We start from the raw sequence: 24,429 nt of genomic DNA on the forward strand, positions 1-24,429 counted from the left end.
AGAACGCGGACGGAGCGAGGAGGGTTGGATTCCGAGGAGCGGTTTCGAGAGGGTTGGCCGGAGGGTTTTTCCCGCGTGTGCGGCCGAGAATAAGCCGAATACCGCACTGCGCAGTATTTATCCGTTTTAATTTTATTTCCAGCTAGACGGCCGAGCCGCCGTTAATCACGATTAAACGGGATCCGCGCGAATGAAACCGAAAACCGCGTGCATCCGCGAGAGCGCTGCTTCTTAATAAATAGCAGAATGGGGGTGCGAGGTGGAACAATGTCTTTAACCCTTTGCCGGTGGTGGGAGGGCGGAATCTCGTTGTTGGACTGTGTTTCTCGCTCCGAGATGAACGAGCGAATTAGGACGTTTCTAGGAACGCAATTTTTAGCGGTTTACGGAACAAGTTTTACCAAAAAACGTCACCGAAGACACAGGAAAAACGAAGTGCGCGGCGACACTCTTCGCGTAGAAAATATTTTCATTAGGTAGATAACGAAAAGATGTTTCTTTGGAAATTGATGCAAGTCCATTATTTGTTCACAAAAAGAAAAAAATAGTAAAATACAGGGTGGGGCATTTAAATGGAAACACCTCCAAAGAATAAAGTTGTACTGTTTCAAGGGGCGAATTTGATGAGAGTAAAAATTTTTTCTCAAGGTCATTTTTTTACAAGATTTCAAGGTCATCGATATTTTTTTGAATGGAATCATATATTTTTATTATCGCTATGTGTTAGCCGAGGTCAAGACGAATCCAACGATCTGTAATACTATGACCTTCACGTGACCCTACAAATTATGAGATATTTTCGATGTACAAATGAGTGGGGACATTTCCTCCGCCGATGAAGCTGACCTCGCAAACAGAAACAGAGGGATTACGAGTGATTATTCTGGTGGCGGCTGGAGGAAATCAGAAACGGCACCGCGGCGATCTACGCAAAGGGTGCAATGGCCAGTTGCGTTCCTCGGGAGAAGACTATCATACGCCGGCGCCCATCCCCTCGACGGAGAAGTTCATTTGGCGAGGGAGTCGAGGGCGGATTGGCTTTGCCAGGATATTTTGAAGATATAATCGTCTTCCTGGAACATTTCCGTTCCGTATCACCCTGAGCATCCCCGCTCGCTTGCGCCCCGCGACGATGCTTTCTCTCTCTCCCTCGCAATAAACCATTTAAGCCGGCTTTTGAGAATTCGAAGTGCTTCTGAAAGCCAAATGCGCTGTACACACAGAAAGAGAGAGGGGGGAGTTAGACGATGCTAGGACGACGAAGAAGAAGAAGAAGCCGGGATAGGAAACGGCGAAAACTACGAGACAACGACATCGAACATAACGAACATTTAACGTTGCGCAAGGTTCAACAAGAAACGTGGAACGACCACTTGTTCTTTATCTCGTCACTGACACACTTTCACCGAGCTGGAAACGCAACCGGAACGTTTATCTTTCGCGTTCCGATATCCTGGCGTGGGCTCCTCGCGCATTTCCACGGGAAATTTTCCTTTTTACGGTCCGTTCGACGCTTCGCAGCTTATTTAGCCATACTGCACGCGCCATACTGCACGCGCGAACATGCTCCCTCGACGCTGGACCGTTGATCGCGAGCGTCCAGCACCGGCTCGTTACTTTTAACACTTTGTCTACGGGAAAATTCGTTAACAGGATTTTCAGTAATTGTGCTGTACCGAAAGGAAGTCGGGAGACTCAATTACCGTGGGGCTCCCAATTACTGTGCCCATATTAATTTTACGTATTCTCCAAATATAATGAGTGTTAACCCTTAGCACTCGAATGGCGACTGTAAGGCGCCACTAAAAATTGCTGTATCATCAAAAATAATAAAAAAATTTCGCATTTCGCTAAATTTTGCTGTATTCAAAATATTTTTCACATTATTAAACTTGTTTGTATTTAGTAGATTCCTAAACATTTCAGTATTGTGCATACAAGGGGAATATTCTAGGTCGGAAGAAATGTTTCGTTCTGGAGTTAAAACAGCTTCGAGTGCAAAGGGTTAAAAAGGAGATATTACATTTTTTTCATTCAAATCGTTAAATCATCAATAATTATAATAATTTATACTAACAGTGAATGGGTCCCTTAGCCTGTTCGCGAATCTTCGAATCGAAGTCTGAAGCAAGAATTCAGATTAATCGAGCGACCCGCGATCATTCGAACAAAGAAACGCACACGGAAAAGCCGGCGCGCGGGTAAACGGGAATTATTTTCGTCGGAACACGGTAATTAGAGAGCGAGGAATATTTTCATTGCGATTCCCAGACGGGAATTTCGCGTGTGGTGCGCCGTTCTACTAATTAGTCCGCGGACTGTGACTGTGCGAAATAAAATAAAGCAAGGTTCACACACGACACCGTACGCGCGATTTTATTTCGTTAAGAAAATGGATCTCTTTCAATTATACCGCGGTTTGCAAATGTAACAGGCTGCGGCCCGTGCGAAAATACCGACCTTTCAAAATAGAGAATACACCGCTCGGGTCGATCACGCGAAACGGAAGAAAAATGTTTAACGGCGAGGAAACGTCGGTTTGGAAAAATTCGATAAACGCCGGGGACCTGTGACCGTTCGAAACAAAGCAATCCACGTCGAAAGTGGAGTCCTCCAGCGATGTATGTTCGACAAAAACAAAAAAAAACGGAACGGTTACCGCAGCGAGCAAACATCGGAATAAATATAAAATAAGCGGCGCGCGGTGGACGAAGCTGAACAACCGGTAAGCAATTTTCTGTTCTCCGCTGAACAAACTATAAAATACCATGTGCAATTGGAGTTTCTTTCCTGGAGGGAATAAAACGTTCGATAAAGTCTACGCGACTTTGCACGCATGTATATAGCGGCAGTGAAAGTATTAATTCGCAGATGTATCTCGAGGACATCTGTCCCCGGAAGGAGGCTAGCATACTCGCTCGTTCTCCTGTTTTCTTTTTCGCAGAGGCCTCCCTTCGTCGCCTCTGTTGCCGTTTTCTTTTGCTAGCCTAATCCTTTGTACAGGCCCGGTCCAAAATAGACGACAAAGCCGAGCCGTCGGGAACCCAATTTCCGTAATGTCGAGTAAGAAACGTGTTGGAAGAGGACCTGTTACTCAACCCTGCACGAGTGCTCTGCGACGAGTATGTTTGTCGAGAGTTGCTCGCACGAGACGTTCATATCTTCCTCGGAGAACCGAGCATGATCGCAACAGCGCGACGGGCCCATTTACCCCAGTTAGAGAACCAATTATCCTTATTAACGGATCCACTTCATTTCCACTTAAACACTATTTTTATGTCTTGGGCATTCATTTAGTTTAGAGCATTTACGACTAAAAATTGATCGGAATTACCGACACGTTCAAATTGTTAACAAAAGAATCGAAATCTCTATTCAACTTTCCCTCCTTCCATACTAGGTTTAGGGACCCGTCGAAATGGCGGGTTCTAATATTTTTAATTTAGAATTATTAAAATTCCAAGGATGCACACACGAGAAATGATTTAGCAAATTTATTGTGTATATATTACTTTAAAAAATATTGCTAAAAATGTGAGTAGCACGTACATAATTGTGCTGTGCCGAAAGGAAGTCGGGGACCCAATTACTGCGGGGGTCCCCATTACTTTGGGGGTCCCAATTACTGTGCCTATATTAATTTTACGTATTTTCCAAATATAAGAAGTGTTCACCCTTAGCGCTCGAATGGTGACTATAAGGCGCCACTAAAAATTGGTGTATTCAAAATATTTCTTACATTATTAAATTTGTCTGTATTTAATAAATTACTAAACATTTCGGTATTGTACGAGTAAGTTGCACCATTTTCGTATGTATAACATCAACAAAAGAATATATAGAAGGGCAATATTGTAGGTCGGAACAAATGTTTCGTTATCGAGTTAAAGTAGCTTCGAGTGCTAATAAAGAAAATTCGTGTTTTTCGTTAGCATAGTCTATCGGTCCCCGGGTCGAGGCAGAATTCTAAGACGGTTCATGGGAATATTCAAGAAAAATTCTAAGGAAATATTGTAAGGGATTCCCGTCGCATTTCGTCGGATCTCCCGGTTTCCCCTCGGGATAGACATAAAGGTCGATTCCTGAAAGAGGGGAAACTCCTGCGAAAAGGATGGACGTGCCTCGGACTTTATTAGGTGAAGGGACCGCCGAGGGTTGAAGCAGTTTCGGTATTCTTCGGGGTCCCGGAGAAATCTGGACTAATTAAGGCGCAGCGTGGCGCGGGGCAGCGCGCAGTTTAATCGTACTTTTCTCTCCTCGCTGCCATCTGCCGTGGCTCCTTGCTCGTTGTTAATGGCGTTAATTCTTCCGCGGGTACATACGGTGGATCAGCCGGGGCGTTCATTAATTTTCATCCGTGTTGGAACGGTGCCGTTGTCTGCGACGAGATATTCAACGGGATCCGGCGTGACCGACAGAGCCCCAATCTCTGACCCCCATGGGAGAGAAGAAGACCGTAATTTTCTTAGGCGAATTAGCTTTCTCTTCGTGTTGTCCGACCGACCCGGTAATTAGCCGACCTTTATTTCCGCGTTGCTAATTGCGAATGTTCCTACTTGCGAATTTTTCGGGAGACTCGCGAAGCTTGATAAACTCTACTTGGGGAAACCAAAGATTTTTAACTTTTCTTTAGGCAATCCTGTAGGTCTCGGCGAGAAAATGCCGAAAATCCAAATTTCGATCACCGGATAAAAATACTAACAGAATTGAACTCTCAATTTCGCAAAAGGATGCGACGAGAAAAGGGGGAGGGGACAGTTTTCACGAACGCGTGGCAACCGCAATTAACAAAAGCGCAGCGAACAATGGGCCTTTCACGAAAATTGGATCGATCGCGTCCCGGTAAAAATAAGACCGCCTATTGATCTTTATTTTTTTTTTTTTGGAGGAGGGGTAGGGAGAAAAAAAAAGAGCTGTTGCGAAGGTAACAAAGAGGGAAAAAAATGACACAACCCTGCCCCCGTTATTCAACCACCCCCGCGTCACGTGTCGCGGCGTTCCAGGCGAACGAGCCTATCAGAGAGGACACAAATGGAGCAAAGGTCAAGCGCCTCGGTGTCCCGGTTCTTTCCGGCGTTGCAGCAAAACACAAGAGACTGATAATTGGCACCGATTCCGCAGCCTGCTAGACACGACGGGGCTACAGAGACGCCACGGAGGAGAGGATCCTCTTTTATCAGAAAAGCTTGATCCTTGAGCGACACTACTCCCGAGTAGGAGAGGACACGCGTTCGTCCTGTGGAAGACCGTTCCAACAGGATCGTTCAACACTTTCCCCTGGAATTTTGTTCTTCCTATTTGAGAGCCGTCGAGCACCCTCTATTCCTCTGGACACAGGTCCAATTTTTACAGGCTTCTTTTTTTGACAGCGTGTTATTTGGATTAAAGAGGTTCTACAGCGAGTGATCAAATAATTAGGTGTGCAATTACACTTTCTTTTTCGTTCTCGGTGGCGTTTTAAAGTGCTTCAGCTTTAAAAATACCCTCTCGCGTGCAATCGATATCTCATCGCCTTAAGAAGTAAAATTCAAAAGCTTGTTGGGTCCCCCACGACCCGATGATGTACGGTGGACAACACCACAAGCAAGGTTGACATGGATGATAGATTTTTCCCGGTGCGACTTTCATAATTTGATCATCCACTGTGTTATTTAATGAGGATTGAAAATGCTTGAGGGTGCGAATGTAAGGGTACATCAAATAAAAATAATGTTTAATGAAGATTTATGAAGCAGAGATACTGTTTAATGAGGATAGAAAATGTGTTCAAAGGTGTGAAGGAGTATTAAAATAAAAATGATATTTAACAAGGATACGTGGAACCAGACGTATCATTTAATGAGGATGGAAAAAGTATAAGTAATAAGAGTAAATAAAAGAGGGCTTGTATACTTAATAAGCAGATATGAAAAATGTACGAGGCTGAGAAAATAAGCTAAATAAAGTAGAAATGGTATTTAATAAGCGGTATGTTAACTAGACGTATTATTTGAGGGTGAAAAATCCACGAGCGTAAAAATCACCGTAAATAAAATAAAAATGATATTTAATAAGGGTGTATTATACAAGCTTACAAATTTTTCTTTCATTTACCATTATAAGGACTATCGAACGTAAAACTGCCCCAAAATCGATAGTAACAATTTTCGACAAAATTCAGGTAGCAGAAACCTTCGAATTAATTATTGAAAGGGTGAATTTGAACAGTGCAGCAAAGTCTGAGCATCTAACAGGTAAATTAGGGAACGGACGTGGGAGCCTCCAATGATCACTGTCGACAGAATGTAAAACAGAATTGATCATGCCGGCGCTCTTGACACACAGCGAATAGCTTTAATGAACCGTCGAGTAATTCTGAACCTCAGCCACCGTAATCACCTACATACCAACAGATCCTACACGCAAAATCCTATTCTACCGTAATACCGATTCCTGATGAATGAGTTCACGCAATTCCAGCACGGCCTGGCCTGCATCGCCGGCACAGCAACGCGAAATTACTTATTAGACAACGTTAGATATTAATCACGAGTGTGTCCCAGAGCACGGTCAGCGCTATCCGTCTGAATTCTGCTTGAAATACTGCGCGCCGAAAAGCCGCAAAGACGTGAATAATTAGCGTGCGACTCTCATGTTTCACTTATTGCTCGCTATATCAGTGGCGAGTGGAATTGGTGAATATGAAATGGAAAAAATCCGAAATGAAGTGAAAATAAAATTATTATTATACCTTTTTTTACCTCCCGATAGCTTCGAGGGGTGAACACATCCCTCGAGATTGAAAATGAGATGGGAAAATTTTGGAAAATATATTCTTATTGATGTCGATTTATGTAGACTAGGAATGTGAAATATGCTGGAGTCGATTGTAAGAAACAGGACATGAAAATACATTTTCCCTTAATTTATAGGGGTTCAATGAAAATCTCATTTTTCGCGTTAAAAAATTGGGAAAAAATGTAACAGCATTTTGTAAACTCTTCTAATATCATCAGAGTTTCGTAACTCGTCTAATTTTCGCAATAAAATTTCGTATTTACGTATTATAAAAGAAAGAGAAATTTTTGGTAGTTGAATCAGACGATTTGGCACCCCGCGACGACTGAACGCCGCCATTTAGGCGAGAGGTGCAACAGCCAGGTAAAAATTGTCTGCAGAGAGCACGCGCATCGGCCGCGAAAGCTCTCAAACGAATTTCCCCGGGATTAATCGAGGTTGAAAGCGTAGAGACTCCTCGCCAGGCTTTTATATTTCATTTCTACGGGGGCGTGGGAGGGAGGGGGATATTTTTTATCGGAGGCCAATAGAACGCCGGGATTCATTTCAATAGGATACCGATGTGTTTTATCCGACGCGAGGGCCGAGGGTTGGCCAGAGGATTTTTCGGATTTTTTCCGGAAAACCGAGTGTTGCGCCGCGTATTCTGGTCGGTATTCGCTCGATAACAATCGGGCCACGAACGATCCGGGATTCCCCTCGGTCGCGGAATAATCTCAGAACTTCGGTGTAATCGCGACGCGAATTGCGCGCGGAATTACAACGTGGTTACCCGGGGAACAATGCGACGCAGCCGGTGATCTCCGTGCGTTTCGCGCGCGCGCGAGCCGCCTCGTTGCAAATGAATCGTGACGCGCTTTTTCAACCCCTTAACCGTCGCGCGTTTTTTAAGCGCTTTAATTTCCCGTAAGCTCCGCGCCCGCGATCACCAGCTGGAAAATCTCGCCCCGGGATTCCGGATCAACAAAAGCTTCGTGTCGTTTCAATTCACACCGGCGGCGCGACTCCGCGTTACTCTCCCCAGGACTTTTGTTCCCCGCACACGACGCCGAGATGTATTCTCTTTTCTTTCGATTGCCTCGATAGTTTTCTCAAGCCACGTCCACACCGAGCAACAGCTTTTTCACCGAGTCGCTGCGAATTATTCTCCCATTTGTTCGCGCAATTTTTGCAGGAACGATTCGTTTCGTTGTACTAGTCTTCGTGGTATAAATAAAACTAGAACGAAGTCCACGCGTGCTAAGATACGTCGAGCATTGTTCAACAATTTGACATACCTATGCACGAGAGGAATGTCTTGGTAGGATTAACAATTATTTAATAGCTTACAGTCTTCTTACGTGCCTGAGAATTGTCTATGTAAGCTCTAGTTAAATAATTGTTAATCCTCCCTTATTCCTCTCTTCCTTTTCACTGCATTTTCCTAGCATTTCACTGGAGATGCACTGTAAAATGCATTGTGAAATGCATTTCGATCACTGCACGATCGTACCTTTCCACGTGAGGCTTTCCTATCTTTTCTAATGATCGTGAGCATTTGCGAGCACGTGCACCGTCACGTGATCTCCGCTTATGGTTGCACCCACCGTCCAGAGCGAAAGGACAAGCTGATTTCACAGAAGGAGCCGGGAGAAGTGAAAGTAAGGGGGAGAGGACTGTACCGGTAGCATGCGTATGCAAATTTACACCTTGCCGAGGACAACCGTGTCTTCAACCACCCTCTTCAGCCGTCCTCGTCGGATCTTCGGGTACGATGGTCTCTGTAGGCAACTAAATATTTGCATGACCGGAACCAACCCCGGAGCGTGATCGACAGCAAGCCTCGTCGAGCTCGACGGTGCCTAGACTACGGGAACAAACAGACCCCCATTAGCTGTTTGTCACTAATTAACGACTCGACGAGCGATCGCATAAACGGGGTCCTCCAAAAATAAAATTTCCGAGGGTGATTTATTGCTGCAGAACTGTTTTCTCATTCTTTGCCGCAAATTCTCATTCCCCCACCTTGATATTTATTAAAATATGTAAAAACGCCAGCTTGAATAAAAATACAACTCGTCCCGACTGTAGGTACTGAAATTACCAACTTTTCTCCTGGTAGATTGTTTCGAGAACAAACCTCGCGCATCCTTTCGCAAAAGTCGCATAATTTTCCGATCATTTTTCCCGCTCGTGCCGACCAAGTACATAGCCGTAAATGGGACACGTCTTACCAAGAACTTTATGGCTTCACACTCGGCTCTAAGAAAGCGAGGAAATTATCGGCTGCGAAAGTGTATAGGTAGCATCAGCTGTTAATTAGTGTACACCGAGCGCGCTAATAGACTGTAATTAGTAGAAAGAGTATATCGCGCTAAAAAATCAATGACCCAGCGTGTTCGTAAAAGAAAAGCCAGCCGGGCCGAACATTCTGATTTTAATGAAACTATAACGAACTGTGCAAGAGAGAGAGAGAGAGAGAGAGGAAATTAAGTTTAACTACGCTGTAATGACTACAACGAAGTATGCGAGGGACAATTACCGACTATAATGGAATGATTCTAACGAAGTATGCTACGAACAATTCTTTTTACGAGGCAGACTCGCTTCGAGAGGGTGCCGAGCACCAACCTTCAATCAACCTTTGCCATAATTCTTGGCCTTCTTAATAAAGACTACGGCGGAATAGATTGTTAATTCCCGTGCGTGATACTTAAGCCCTGAACTGACTTACGCCTAATGCCCATTTCCTTGAGATTTCCCGGCGGCCTTTACTGCGCTATGCAAATTCGTAGATTAATTTATAGAACCGACCCGGTGTTTAATTGCCAGGGAACACGTCACCGCGTTTCTTGAAATATGCATTTAACTATTTGCATTACACGCGGCACCAGGCGAATCAAGACCGAGACTTTCGATATTTGAAAAAACACATAGCAGCAATGTTATCTGAACAACTACCAACGCAATCCGGCTTTGCGAAACGTTCTCGTGTATTTTGCAGGATACGTGTTTTGCCCGCCGGTTTATTATCGTTTCGACGGTTGTCTTTATTCTCGAGCTTCGGTCAATATTTGGCCCCGCGTGCAAAACATCGTTTTATTTATGAAAATAATTTCGCTTAGAAAGCGACTCTTTATTATTGTAGTTGAAAGAAAATACCTAAAAAATATGCGAAGTCAGGATAAGTGGAATTTAAAATAAGGGTTGCTACCCCTTAGGTGCCGGGGTGTTTGATCAAACTTGCTCATAATGAAGTTCGAGGGAAATTAGGGGTAGTTTAAGTCATCACTTCACCGAACTCGAATTTGTTTATTAAATGCAAACCATCGAATTTCGCAATCTTCGCATATCATCAGCATACTGCATTTTATGAATTTTTATCTCGCGAACCATTCATCGAATCGAGTAAAATCTTTTTTTATCTTGTTACACAAGGTTCGGACTACTTCAGTGATTTTTCCCAATTAATTTTATCAATTATAAACAAAGTAGTAAAATTTTTAATGATCGTCTAGATTGGACTTTAAATTATCTCACCAATTTCCAGCGCAAGAAGAATAGCACCGGCAGTGTGTCTCAGCGAATCTGAAGCCTAATTTGCCAGGCAATTAGGTAATTCGCGACTGTGTTCGTTAATCGCGGAAATAATCGAAAGCCAAAGCAAATTCATCAGCGCGGTCGTGCGTGAAGTTGCTTAGACGTACGGCGTTCGCTGGCGCAGATTCGCGAGTACCCGAGTTTGCGAAACGGGGGTTGATGGAACAGCTACCCGACTGTACCCGACTGTACCGAACTGTGCCCGTGTGTCCGCACGCATCCGTCACGCGTGCGTGGTATGCGTGCATTCCCGGTCCCGGGAACGCCAGCTATTCGCTCCGGATGCGTCGACCCTCGTGTTCCCCAATGAAAAGAAATGGACCGCGTCGTCCCCCGAAATGATCGCGTCCGCCATTTAATTCGCAAAAGTCAATTTTGCTTCCCTCGAAACACCACCGAATAACCGCACCCTTTTTCTGAATTTCGCGACCGCTTGACCTGTTGCCCGCATACTGTTTCACCTTTTGCTCCGCAGAAGAATAGATCTACTTCATTTTCTTTCATCGTTTTTAGATATTGTCGAAAAGGTGCAATTTAATAGGAGAGTTGCTACCCCTTAGGTAGCAGGGAATTCGCTCAAACTGACACATAATGAATTTCAAGGGAAATTAGGGGTAGTTTAAGTCATCACTTTGCTGAACTCGAATTTGTTTATAAGATACAGACCTCCGAATTTCACAATCTTTGTACAATATATTGTCAGTAGACTGCACTTACGAATTTAAGATAGGGGTTGCTACCCCTTAGGTGCCAGGGAGTTTGATCGAACTGACACATAATGGAGTTCGAGGGAAATTAGGGGTAGTTTAAGTCATCACTTTGCTGAACTCGAATTTGTTTATAAGATACAGACCTCCGAATTTCACAATCTTTGTACAATATATTGTCAGTAGACTGCACTTACGAATTTAAGATAGGGGTTGCTACCCCTTAGGTGCCAGGGAGTTTGATCGAACTGACACATAATGGAGTTCGAGGGAAATTAGGGGTAGTTTAAGTCATCACTTTGCTGAACTCGAATTTGTTTATAAGATACAGACCTCCGAATTTCACAATCTTTGTACAATATATTGTCAGTAGACTGCACTTACGAATTTAAGATAGGGGTTGCTACCCCTTAGGTGCCAGGGAGTTTGATCGAACTGACACATAATGGAGTTCGAGGGAAATTAGGGGTAGTTTAAGTCATCACTTTGCCGAACTCGAATTTGTTCATTAAATACGGACCTTCGAATTTCACAATCTTTGCGTATCGTCAGCATACTGCACTTATGAATTTATATTTCGCGAACCATTCATCGAATCGAGTCAAATCTTTTTTTATCTTGTTACACAAGGTGCGGTCTGCTTCAGTGATTTTTCACAATTAATTTTATAAATTATAAACAAAGCAATAAAATTTTAACCAGCGCCTAGATTATACTCAACTTTAAATCCTTCCATCATTTCCCAGCATAAACATTCACGGATGTAAGTTGAACGTGTTGTAAACAGCTCGGCAAAGTTTCGCAAAAATATCTGATCGACTTTGCCAAAAATTAAAAAAAAAAAACAATTTGTCACTCCGAAATGGTGTCACGCCTGACGTGGCAGTTGCCGTGTAAAAACTATCAAAGTGCCACTTTTTCGCTTCGAATTAGTCGTTTCTGTCGTTCGACGTGTCTATCCGTCGTATTTATTTAGCGCAATTTGAAAAATGACTGGCACTCGCCTAAGGGACCCGTTTATTCGGGAGTGACGGTCGGAACGACAGCGTCACTCTCGCGCGAGTGACACGTTCAAGGGCCAGTTAATAGATAGAATGCAAATATAGGTCGTTTTCGGCAATCACGCCGAAGGTTTCGCGAGGTAACGGATTTAATAGAATGAGAATGGAAAGCACAGCGGACGCCGACGCAGATAAAAACAAGCGAAAAAGTTTGAATAATGGGCGCGCGGTTGTTCGGATCGGTCCGCGCGTATCGTTTTTATCCGCTTGTCCCGCTGGCAGACTTTAATTTCCGTTCATCGATCCCATCTAACTCGTGTTATCGGACGGCTCGGACTATTTCTTCCCAAAGAAGAACCCTTTATAGGACACAATGCCGGCAATTGACTTTCAGTATTATCTATCCGCCGGGAACGCAATACGCGACCAAAGGAACACAATCCTTTAATCACTGTCGCCGACACGGGCCGCTGATGCGAATGAAAATCCCGTCGTGGACCCTTTCAGTGTCTTCATTAGTCGCGCGATTCTAATTCTGTCAAATACTACCTGATAAGCAATGCGAATTTTCTTTCGTATTTCTAGACAGTCAAGTCAACAGTGATCATTGCCAATTTTCTTGCATAGTTTACAAATCTTAGAGGAATTTGTTTTACCTTCAAAAAATATGAAAGCAGAAACGCACTATGGGATGACTTCAAAATTGAGTGCACATCATCTTTCGCCGAAAAGATGAATATTGAAGTAGGGGTTGCTACCCCTTAGTCGCCGAGGAATTTGACCAAACTTGCACGTAATAAAGTTCAAGAAAAATTAGGGGTAGTTTCAGTCATCACTTTGCCGAATTCGTATTTGTTTATTAGATACAGGCCTCCGAATTTCACAATCTTTGAATACTGTCAGTAGACTGCACTTACGAATTTCAGATAGGGGGTGCTACCCCTTAGGTGCCGGGGAATTTGATTAAACTGTCACATAACGAAGTTCATGGAAAATTAGGGGTAGTTTCAGTCATCACTTTGCCGAATTCGTATTTGTTTATTAGATACAGGCCTCCGAATTTCACAATCTTTGAATACTGTCGGTAGACTGCACTTACGAATTTCAGATAGGGGGTGCTACACCTTAAGTGCCAAGGAATTTGACCAAACTTGCACGTAATAAAGTTCAAGAAAAATTAGGGGTAGTTTTAGTCATCACTTTGCCGAGTTCGTATTTGTTTATTAGATACAGAGGCCTCCGAATTTCACAATCTTTGAATACTGTCAGTAGACTGCACTTACGAATTTTAGATAGGGGTTGCTACCCCTTAGGTGCCAGGGAATTTGATCAAACTGTCACATAATGAAGTTCATGGCAAATTAGGGGTAGTTTAAGTCATCAGTTTACCGAACTCGAATTTGTTTATAAAATACAGGCCTCCGAATGTGACAATCTTTCCCACATCTTTACTTGTGAATTTATATTTCGCGAACCATTCGTTTATCACACAAGGTTCGGTCTATTTCAGTGATTTTCTTCATTTTATAAATCATAAACAAAATAGTCGTCTTACAGGTAGACCAACGCCTGATCGAGCAGGTCGAGAGATTTATTGCACGACGGATTATAAAATAATTTTGCGAGATTTTGCGGTCGTTAGTCTCGTATCCGGTGCGTCAAAGCGATCCAGAGTTGGGTATCTCGCTCGGAGCGGGCAAAGAGGGATCGAAAGAAGAAAGAAACGCGGGCCGACTCAAGATCATTAAAAAGATCCGAGTGTCGCGTTCCAGCGGATTACACGGAGGGGAGGGGGTTCACAAAGAAACTTCTGTAAAACACGACCCAGTTTGAAAATTTGCGTGAAACCCGCGGCAATTTACGGCAAAAGCGAATAAACAGCGACGCGACGCGTCGCGTGGGTCGTTAAACGGGTTGGACGACGCGAAAATATCGCAGGGCCATTTGTTAACGACGCGTATTCCGCGGCGCGGCGTGACGCGGTAACACGCTCGCTGCGTTCCCATTTTTATCGGAGATTTGTTCCCCCGTAGCAGCCTAAAACCCCGTCGAAAAATTTTGTCCATCACACCCTCGCGGAACCAGGTATCGATGTTGCCGATCGAGTTGCTGAACGTTTTATTCGCGCATAACGCCCGCCATGAAAATATTTATTGCAACTAACTCCGGATCGCGTTCGCGACACTCTTTATCGTTTTCTTATCTTTATTGTGCTCTCGACGAATGGGCAATTCGAGAGCAGTGTCTGCTTGTCATCGCGAGCTTGAGAAACCTCGAGATGAACATGGCGAACTACCCCCGTTCATTATTGTGTGAAAAAAAAATTTTTATGAATTTTTTCAGACCTTTTTATGGCGTCTAAAGCTTGTCTGATATGAAACAGTGATGTCTCGTCAGTGCTCGTGAGAACTATGTTATCGTTATTAACGTTAAAACTTGTTATCTATTGTTCAAACCTGGGAAAATTAAAAACAAAAATCTTAAACTCCCCTACTCGCGACTGTGATACAGAAATTTGCTTGTTATCTACTGTTCGAACCTGGGAAAACTAGAAATAAAAATCGTAAACTCGCGACTGTGATACAGAAAAAAATTTTTTCTGATCGAATTCTGAAGCTATTTTTGTGAATCCTGAGCTGAAACAACTGTTTTCCTAAAATTTCCTACTTTATAAAATTAATGCCACAGAATATCAATTTATTAATGTTGAAATTTTTACAAATAACGCTTCTATAAACAGAATAGTAGAAACTGGTGTGAAATAATGGTGACCAAAGAATCGAATTTTATTTCATTCTAAAAGCCCTACACGATCTATGTCACTGACCCGAGGATTGGGCTTAGGGCAAGACTTTACCACAGTTTTATTCCGATTGAACAATTTCCTAGACGATCGTTTCACGGATCTCTGGAAAGTCCCCGAGCACACTTAGGGGAATTTGTTTTTCCAAGTAGCTGATTATTACACACAGCGTACGGTAATTGGGTCGCCTTTTATTTCCCACGCAACACCTAACTACACGGTATCGGTTAGTTTCGCGGGGATTCCAGTTCCCATAGCATGGTCCAAACGAAATTCCACATTTCGGACACGTTCTCCCCGCGATGGTCGTAACGAGCCTCCCCGTTCCCTCGATCTCGTTATATGCAAATCCTTTTTCGTCGCTCCGTTTCGACGAAGAAACGTTACCCCTTTTAGAACAGCATGCTAAAGGGATCCGTATATCAACTGTCCCTTTTATTTTTTTATCCCCCGCAATTCGCGACCCGCTGTACATCGTTCGGACAATTTTTACGTTCTGCGTCCGTGGAGTTTGATGAAATAGTTACACGTTTGATAAAGCGGTACACACGGTTATCTGCGGACTGCGAATTTTATGCGTTTATGTTGAAAATGAACTCGCACAAATGACAGAGATATACCGTTGCCACGTGTACATTGAACCTGATAAATAAACTGTGGATTTGACGCAGTTGTGACAGAAATTGTGTTATTTGAAACAGGAGAAAGTTACCATTGGTCAAAACTGAGTAAAATTTTGGTGGAGAGAGGAATCGAAAATCCTGTAAGGTTTTTATTTTAACTGACTTTGATTTTGTGGAATTTTTCAGATTGCTTTTTTCAGGTTGTCGAGACGAAAAATTAGCTAATTTGCGATATCAGTTTCCCAAGCAGGGGGAGCATTTGGAAAATAATTGAGAGATTCGGGGCGAACGAAGGAGGCGTTCCCTTTTGTCTAGTGCTTCGGGGACGCGTGGGTGATTTTTTGCAAATTTACAAACGAGGATTCCCCGGACCAGCGAGCCCACAATCGAAGATGACACAATCGCAGGAACGGTGAGGGGTCGTCGCGCCGGAACGCTTCGATCGGTGCTTTCGAATTTAATGGCCGAATCGTTTCCTGCAGGATCGCGCGATTAGTTCGCTCCATTAGAGCGTCAGCGATTAAACTCCACGCCAGCGACGATGGAAAATCGCGGTTCAATGCGAGGAGTCGCTCCTTCTTCGCGGAAACCCGAATCGCGATCCAGCTGGTTTTCTGATTTTTTTTTTTTTATAAAGAAATGAAGAAATCGATCCTCGAATCCGCGATACTCGGAGATCTTTACAAAATACACCTCTTCAGAAAGCTTGATCACTTTTCTAATAAAATGCGCTGCCCCATATCTTCTCATGTATCATCTTGAAGCTATTATTTCATCGGTCTGCTTAAAAATAATTTTTTTAATAAATTTTACTGTATTTTAATAATTTTACTTTAGTCTGTCGACCTTGAAATAATTTTTCTAATGTTTGACGAGCGGTAAGAATTAATAGAATAATTATTTTTTTCAAAGGGTGAAAATATTCAGTCATGACTGCTACAAAAAAAAATAGTGCGGCAAATAAAATTGAGATTATTAATAACGTTTCATCTACCAGACGATTTTCAATGAACACGAGACGGTTCGATAAATATTACAAGGGCAACAACAATAACCTGAACCAACAAATCCTCTCCTGTAAAATAATCCGCTCATTTCTTGTGGGATTACCGATAGAAAAAAAAATATTGTTAAGCTTATTTGTCGATAAGCCTATTAGCTTTCGGGTAGCGAAGTATTAATTTCCGATCTCGTTCCGACTTTAATTGCAGCGCGCTTCATAAATTAGTACGCGTTATTAATAAATAAGCATTTATCGAAGCGAGGAACAGAAAATATTGATGGTGAGACCCGTTTCATTTTCAACAGGGGAAAAGCTGGGTTCGAAGCTTATAATTATTAACTGGTTGAAATCGGTGAAGCATTAACATTTCAGCTAGGTCGAATATTTCATAAGCTTGTTGAAAAACAGTAATTCACTATTCAAGACTTATCGATAAATCTTTATAAACCGACAAATCATTCCTAACACACACATACACAGATCATTGTCAGTTGGACAAATCAGTTCTGAGACTGTTCAAATTTCTATGTATTGTTTGAGAAAAATTATGGCACTTCTTTTCCAGTCATTAAGGTCCAGTCATTAAGATTGCTAAGTGCAAAAAAGTGAAATCTGTCAAGAAGCATCAACTATAAAAACTGAGAACGAATTAATAAAATAAAACTGGCCAAATTAAATTGTTAATCTAATCTAATCAAAATCAGGATAAAATCTGCCGAGAAGCCTTAATCATCGGATTAACAGCAGAGAATTTCTTCTACACGATAAACCGTCCCGAAATTGATTGAACGATTTCTTTCAGGACCATCATTAAGGGGAAAGTGATTGGGAACTTTTCGGTACAGCATGGTCGTTGGTCTATTAATAGTCGTCCGGTATAGTTAAAGTATTAAATCAAAGGTTACAATGATTGCCCACGAGAGATCGAGGATTATTTTCGGCCTTCGAGGATACATATTTCCGAGTCAGTGAAAGGAACGACCGAAAATAAAGTTGCCTGGAATATTCATGATCGATTCCGGTTCCGTTAAACGAATCATTGCTAATTCAAGCCAGGCGCATTTTTAACTTCGAACGATCCACGAAGATCAATATACCGGATTGCACTTCGATTTCGGATTCAACTCCACGAATTCGGAATTCGATTTCGGACCGAAGTCGATACGGATCAACAATAATAATCGGACGTGCATTTCGACCCGATTCGAGGTTAATTAAATGACCCTAATTCAAGGTTAATACCAACAGCTTTAATTTTGAACACACAATGGAACCGGAGAGGGGATTAGTGCGCGCATTACGCTCCGCCGATCGAGTTTGGCGTCGAATCAATTATTCTAAACTGTTATCATGCTATTCAAACTCGCTAGCCGAACGAAATCACTGTATTAGGCGCATATGCAAAGGTTTCAACCTTTTTCAATCATGCAACTACTGAACTGCGGATTTGAACTTACCGAAATTGTTAATACGAGAAACAAACTTTTATCTGGTTACACAGCACCTTGCAGCAAAGTTTTTATTTCGCAAAAATATCCGCAGTCTGATGTACAATTATAATGCTTATAATCTTCAGCTTTTCATTAACAAACAACCAATTTATAGCACTGAAAAATAAAGAAAATAGAAAATTTTTAACAACGTAACTCTTCCAGATTCATAATTTAGGCCTGTATCACCAAAAGAAAAAAGAATGTGGCTTAGAAAAATATGCTTGTAGTTTCCACCGAAAGCAATTAATTTTATAATTTACACAGCCTGTGGTTTGGACCATTGTGCACAGTGGAACAATTTTCTCCGGTTCCTGAACACCTTTTATACCGGCTAACGCGATTCAATAATTTTGTCGACGCCGGCATCCGTTTTTCGAAAACCGTCAACAAATTGCAGGAAACAAAGAGCTTTGACAATTGTTCTAACCGTGGCCCGTTAACAGTGACCTGTGGTGCGCCATTGTTCCGAATGGGAAAATCTCGTGTACAGGCTCGAATTCGAAAGCAAAAAGTACCAGAGAACAGAGTGGCAGAGAGACCAGAGAACCCCGTTGTTGCCAACGGCACACGTTATTATGAAAACAAACAACGCTCCGCGAGCGCTCGTGACTCGTGAATCGGAAGACGATCTCGATAACGGTCGCTCTAATTTGGAGCTCCTCCAGAGAACTCTTACCGCCGGAATGGCTTTCACTTCCCCGGCCCGAGGTGTAACGGACTGCCGATTACGCTCGTTTCCTTACCAGCGACCGGTTTTTCTTTCTCTCCCGATCGATCCGTATCTAAACGTCTTTCACGATCATGCTATCCCAGAAACCTTGGCTGGAATCTAACCGGACTAACCGTAACTACCTTTGATGACGGAACGATCCATCGTACCTCGGAATTTGCTATCATTAATCTCATCCTATCAAATTATCTCGTTCTTCCTTGAACGAGGTAATTCCTCAGGTCATTTCAAGTAACTTTTTCCTTTACGAAAATCTTCTGCGTGGCTCCGTTGAGGAGTTATTTAGGAAAAACTGCGGACCAATCGGAGCGCGGCTACAGCGGACCGATTTCGGCTCCGGCCAATGACAAAGCCGCGCTCAGCGCCGAACAGGAATCTGTTCGCGGTAGCCGCGCTCCGATTGGCCCGCGTTTTTCGTTGATAACTCAACAACTGAGCCACGGAGAAGATTTTCGCAAAGGAAAAAGTTACTTGAAATCACCTCGAGAATTACCACATTCTAGTACGACATTTTTGGGACACCTTGTATAAGGAGGCTGTGGAAAATAACAATTTTACAAACGAATCGCTACTGGCAGAGATTAAGTAAAAATGTGCCCCCTCTTCTGACAATTCTAATTACTAGACAATGATGGTTGCCGATCGATTGTAACCAGCAGAGATTAAATAAAAATGTACCCCCTCTTCTGACAATTTTAATAAGTCGACAATGATGGTTGGCGATCGATTGTAACCAGCAGAGAGTAAATAAAAATGTACCCCCTCTTCTGACAATTTTAAGTAGTCGACAATGATCTAATAATTAGACTGTGCATCTAAAGAAAAATTTTCAGACTTTCTATTTTCGTTCAATCGCAGTCCAAAACGTTGCAAATCGAAATTAATATTTAAAAAATCCTATTTGGAGGACATTTATCGAATATCTTGGAAACTATAGCAGCTAGAGGAATACGTGTAATTTTTTACAGGGAACAGATCTGCGAAAACAGATTTCAAACACCACTATTTGTTACTGACATTTTTAACGTAAACTGTAATACTCGAACTAAAGAAATAATAAGTAGATATTAAAGCTCCAGATAAGCTTGAAAACCGTGAAAAAAATAATTTTGTCCAGCCAGCGCCAAGGGTAATCGAACCACTGGGCGACGGGGCAAAGAAGACGAGAGTGCTTATGTTAGTTAAAGATGTTTGCGCCACGGAACGCGTTTCACGATTCGTTGATTTCCGCGAGTCATTGGTCCCGGCGAGAAAGAAAATGCTCGACAAATTATCGGTCAAACGCTGGCAGATGGAGACCGGTTCACGAAGAGTGTCTCTCTCTCTCTCCCCCTCCCTCTCTCTCCCTGGTATACTTATTGCAGCGAGTATTTATTAGTGACGCCGCGTGTGTGCGTTCGCACACGTGCCGGCAATCGATACGCATCAGAGACACAGCGACAGTATTGAACTTGAATTATTTAGAGCCACCAGACGTTTCTGAGTGCTCCGAAGACTGATCCCCGGGACTCTAGACACTGCCAAACCCAAACTCAAAATTCGATGGAATCCTTCCAAAAATTTGCCGCATTTTGGGGAGTGCAAGACATGGTCGAGCAACTGCATTACGTGCAGATCCCAAAACTGAACGCTTCTCCCCCAATTCCGGAAAAATAGGAGAGGGCTTCAATCTTCAAATCTTTTTTCAAATTTTTAACGTTTTCACAGAGGTTGCAATTTGCAGAATTTTTCGAGTCAAATGGGCCCCCATTTTCCCGCCTGCTGCGACGTGTAAAAATACCTCAGAGGAAAACAAGTTACGGGGTGTGAAAGTAGAATCTTCGAGCTTTAAAACCAGCCCAAGTTCATTGCTGTAGGATTGTTTTTTACGAAATTACAGCTGGTTAAATCGAGTCACTGAAAAATCAGAAATTGCATGTCCGGTAATCTTGGATCTGAAACGCAACAGGAAAACGAGGTTTACGGTGCGAGTTCTCAAGGAAAAGATGCTTAAAGTAATTATCCGTTTCCGAGGAAATACACAAAAACGATTGCAACGCATCGATGCTGGTATCCAGTTGAACAACGGTGTACGAATGCCGAGCTTCCTCGATACGGGCCATCGAGGATCCACGAGAATAATTCGCATAACCACGCGAACGATCCGCCGCGCTAATAAGGGGAATATAACCAGAATCCGGCGCACGCCGCGCCGTTATTCGCGTCGCGTTAACCATTTATTATACATACATACTACACTTCGCGTTACATTTACCGCGAGAACCCGTTCGGCTCCCTGGATCCCCGCGACTCACGTGATCGTCTGTTCTAGATCCGAAGAACAAGAACGCCCCGATGATCCTAGATTATGTCGTTTCCTGTAGAGCTCGGCTAAACAAAGAGCTGTTTGCATGAAAAACAATTTTTGTAAAAATGGTAACTCCACCTGAACTCTTGTTTTATTCGCGCTATTTCTACCGCAATTTTATTTATACCTATTCCGATTTTTTTTTTCAACTCAATAGAACTATTTGCAAGTATAGAATTTTTATCGATTACGCAGCAGACCGAAAAACTTTTATTTCCGAAATCCTTCGACAAAACACGAGTTTCGAGCAGGCACAAAATCAAATCGGCCATTGTACCATTTCGAACTAACATTTTGCCCGGGGCACATAGTGATCTAACAACAGTGATTCCAGGAGGCTATGCGGGCGATTGACCAATACGGTCGACGTCCTTAAAAGCGGCGGTAATAGCAGTGGAAAAATTCGAATTTGAATAATTGCACCGGTCCCTCCATTGCTCGAAATTTACGATTCGCTCGGGCTTCGTAAAAGTTGTATCGGATTTTTTTTTTATCGGTGGTATCAATTTCAAAAGTGGTAAGCTTTCCGCGTATAGAACAACAGAGAGAGAGAGAGAGAGAATAATAGCCATTATTAGATTGAAGATTTTATACGTTTATGCTATATTGGAATCAGCGAAACGCAATAAAAGAATCGCGGCAATAATGTGCCTCGTGCTTCGGTGTGTTGTTTTTTGCCAATCGCGAATGCCGGCTAGTAAAAAACGAATTTATGCGTTACTCCTGTCGCTCTCGAATGTGTCTATAAAAATCTCTATTTACATAAAGATCTCGGGCGCCGTCTACCTGTTTCGTTCCATATTAATGATACAATAAATACAAGACAACGCAGATATCCGACAGTTTTTAAAAGTGTCGGGACATCTGTTCGGAAACGAGATATTTCGTACAGATTATGCGTTTTGCCCTACTTTCGACGAAACTCGTAGATCAATCAGCTTGCGCAAGCATATCAACTCCTAACTCAAAGAAACGGGCCGAGTAATATTTTTCTGATATTAAAACTCTGGGATGTTAAAACAAAAAACGCCATTCAAATTTTTATGGCACGGTATCATTAGATCCGGAAATTCTTTACGACTTCGAAATTTTTTCCAGTCGCTTGATGGCTCCAATTAAGCTGAAAGCAACTTTTAACCGTACCTCAACGTGCCCATTGGCAAAATAAAATTATTTAATAATTTGTTCTTCGCTCTGTTAGCGTAATTGTACACCGTTTGTATAGCAGAGACGTTAAATCGTTGTTAACCTTTTTAGTGGAGCCTGATTCATAAATTTGTTGTTCAGATCCGAACGATCAGAACATATTCAAATTTTCAAAATAATTTAATTTGTGTACAGTTACGCCATTCGATTGATGAAAATTATATTGATAAAATTGTAAACGACCGATTGCGAGGGTCGTGAATTAATTTGTATACAAGAACAGTTCTTGCAACAATTTCTCAGTCTGCTCGTCGTTAGAAAAAATAAAAATAATCCCCACCCTCCCACATTCCAACACCATGTTAAAATCCGCAAATAGAATTAGCGGATTCGTGGGAGACATCCGAGCATAAACAAAACGTAGCAGATGTCCCGCGTCTGGAATATCGCGAACAGCCTTGGGCGATGTCACGTCGGGAGTTGACCCATGTGCATCAAGGACGTCACGGGTTCGACTGACGTGCGTGGTGCGTGCATTTACGGGACCTGTCAAAATGACGGATTCTAATACTTTTAATTCACAAACATTGATATTGTAAAATTGCATCCATGAGGAACTTTGGTTTGAATTTATGAATTTGAAAAAATGTAATTCATAGAGTAAAACCACCTAACACCAGAAAATAATACTCTATACTCTATACTGTGTACTCTATGCTCTATACAGAATCATGACGAACGAAATTAACAAGTACATCTGGCATAGGATTTATTAATTGAACAATTTAGGAAAGTTATAGTTCACATGAGATCGTCCGACACAAGCTCACGAAACGAAGTAAAACTTTACCTTAAGAAGACAAACAGAATGAATGAAACTAAAAAGCTACACGCACCTAGTTTCACATATAAAATAAGATTTAGAACGGCAACCGAAACGAGATAGTCGCCCGGTGCCCAGTATTAAACGTGTCAATGAAATCATTCATCCTACCTGTAATTGATAACGCAACAGAATATTGACAGCACAATACGATATTGTGATGCTGTTGACCGGATAGGGACGCAGCATTGAGAACCGCGATAACCACGTTCCGGTATACAATTTTATGGAAGCTCTATGGGTGATCGAATATGTACATGCGTGCACGGTGTGCGAGAACGGCTCACCTTAGTGTCCCGCGACGTGTGATAGTAGTAAACAAAGGCGAACATCCACGCGCATGACAGTAGCAACACAATTTTCACATTTCGCCGCATCTCGTCGGTGTCGGTGGGCACCCTCTGCGTTCGTCGGTACGTATCGACGCACTCGCGTCCTCTGTCAACGTCGGCCAGGCCCTTAGGTTAGGCGAATAACACCGGCGGTTTTTACGACCGTTCGAAACCGAGCACGCACACCCGCGGCCGTCGACGCACTGTCGCACTGTGGATCTGCACCACCAACGCGAACCGACCGGCAGCCGAAGCCATACTGTCCGGCACCGAGGGGAACGGCGGCGACCAGCAACGCTGCGAACGCGAACGCGCCGTCGCTTTCGAATCCCTTCGCTCGGTGGCGCTCGCGTCACGGATGTGACGCCCACCGACCTCCTTCCCGCCAATTTTCAAACGCCGAATCCGCGCCGCTCCGCCAACTCGAAGCTCGATCACAGACGAGGTGTAGGATAGACCTATCATCCAATGTATTTTTGTGACCCGCATTTTTGGGGTCACGTAACCCCATTACCATTTTCGTGCCACATCTTGTATTACCAATTGGAACTGAAATTTACTGACAGCATCCTCAGTGTTAGGAATTAAAATCGAGAATAGCTAGTATTTAGAAAATAGAATAATTCTGAAAACCTCCGATTTTTTGAACAGTCCCATTTTGAAGTCCCATAATATGATAGGTCTATCCTTATACCTCGTCTGTGGCTCGATCCCTCTTTAACACTAGGTTTACGGAGCACCAAAAGTAACCATTTCACATTGCGTCGTGAAAATAACAAAATTGTAGTTGCTTAGATTTTCAGCCATTTTTATTGTAATATGTGCTCAAAGAAACGAATCTATTGAACAATTCCTCACAAGTGCGTCCTTGCTCTCTCAATAATTGTAAATTTAGAAATCTCGAGTCCGTCGTTTTGACGGGTCTCGTAAATCTAGTGTTAATCCAGAGGAAGCCACGCGTCCCTGTCAATTCTCTTCCGGACGCGGTGCCTATCGACCATCTTG

General features: G+C 42.8%; 1 protein-coding gene across 1 annotated transcript in view; it reads right to left on the reverse strand.

Moving 5' to 3' along the window:
* The window catches only part of Pgant2 (polypeptide N-acetylgalactosaminyltransferase 2), a 289,387-nt gene extending 265,701 nt beyond the window's left edge, over positions 1–23,686 (reverse strand). Inside the window, exon 1 of the mRNA XM_076799706.1 lies at positions 23,380–23,686. Within this exon, the coding sequence (XP_076655821.1) occupies positions 23,380–23,469 (90 nt within the window). The 5' untranslated portion in view covers positions 23,470–23,686. The remainder of the gene's footprint in view (positions 1–23,379) is intronic.
* Positions 23,687–24,429: the final 743 nt, after the last annotated feature.

Source organism: Halictus rubicundus, chromosome 13, assembly GCF_050948215.1.
Source record: "Halictus rubicundus isolate RS-2024b chromosome 13, iyHalRubi1_principal, whole genome shotgun sequence".
NCBI classification, from domain to species: domain Eukaryota; kingdom Metazoa; phylum Arthropoda; class Insecta; order Hymenoptera; family Halictidae; genus Halictus; species Halictus rubicundus.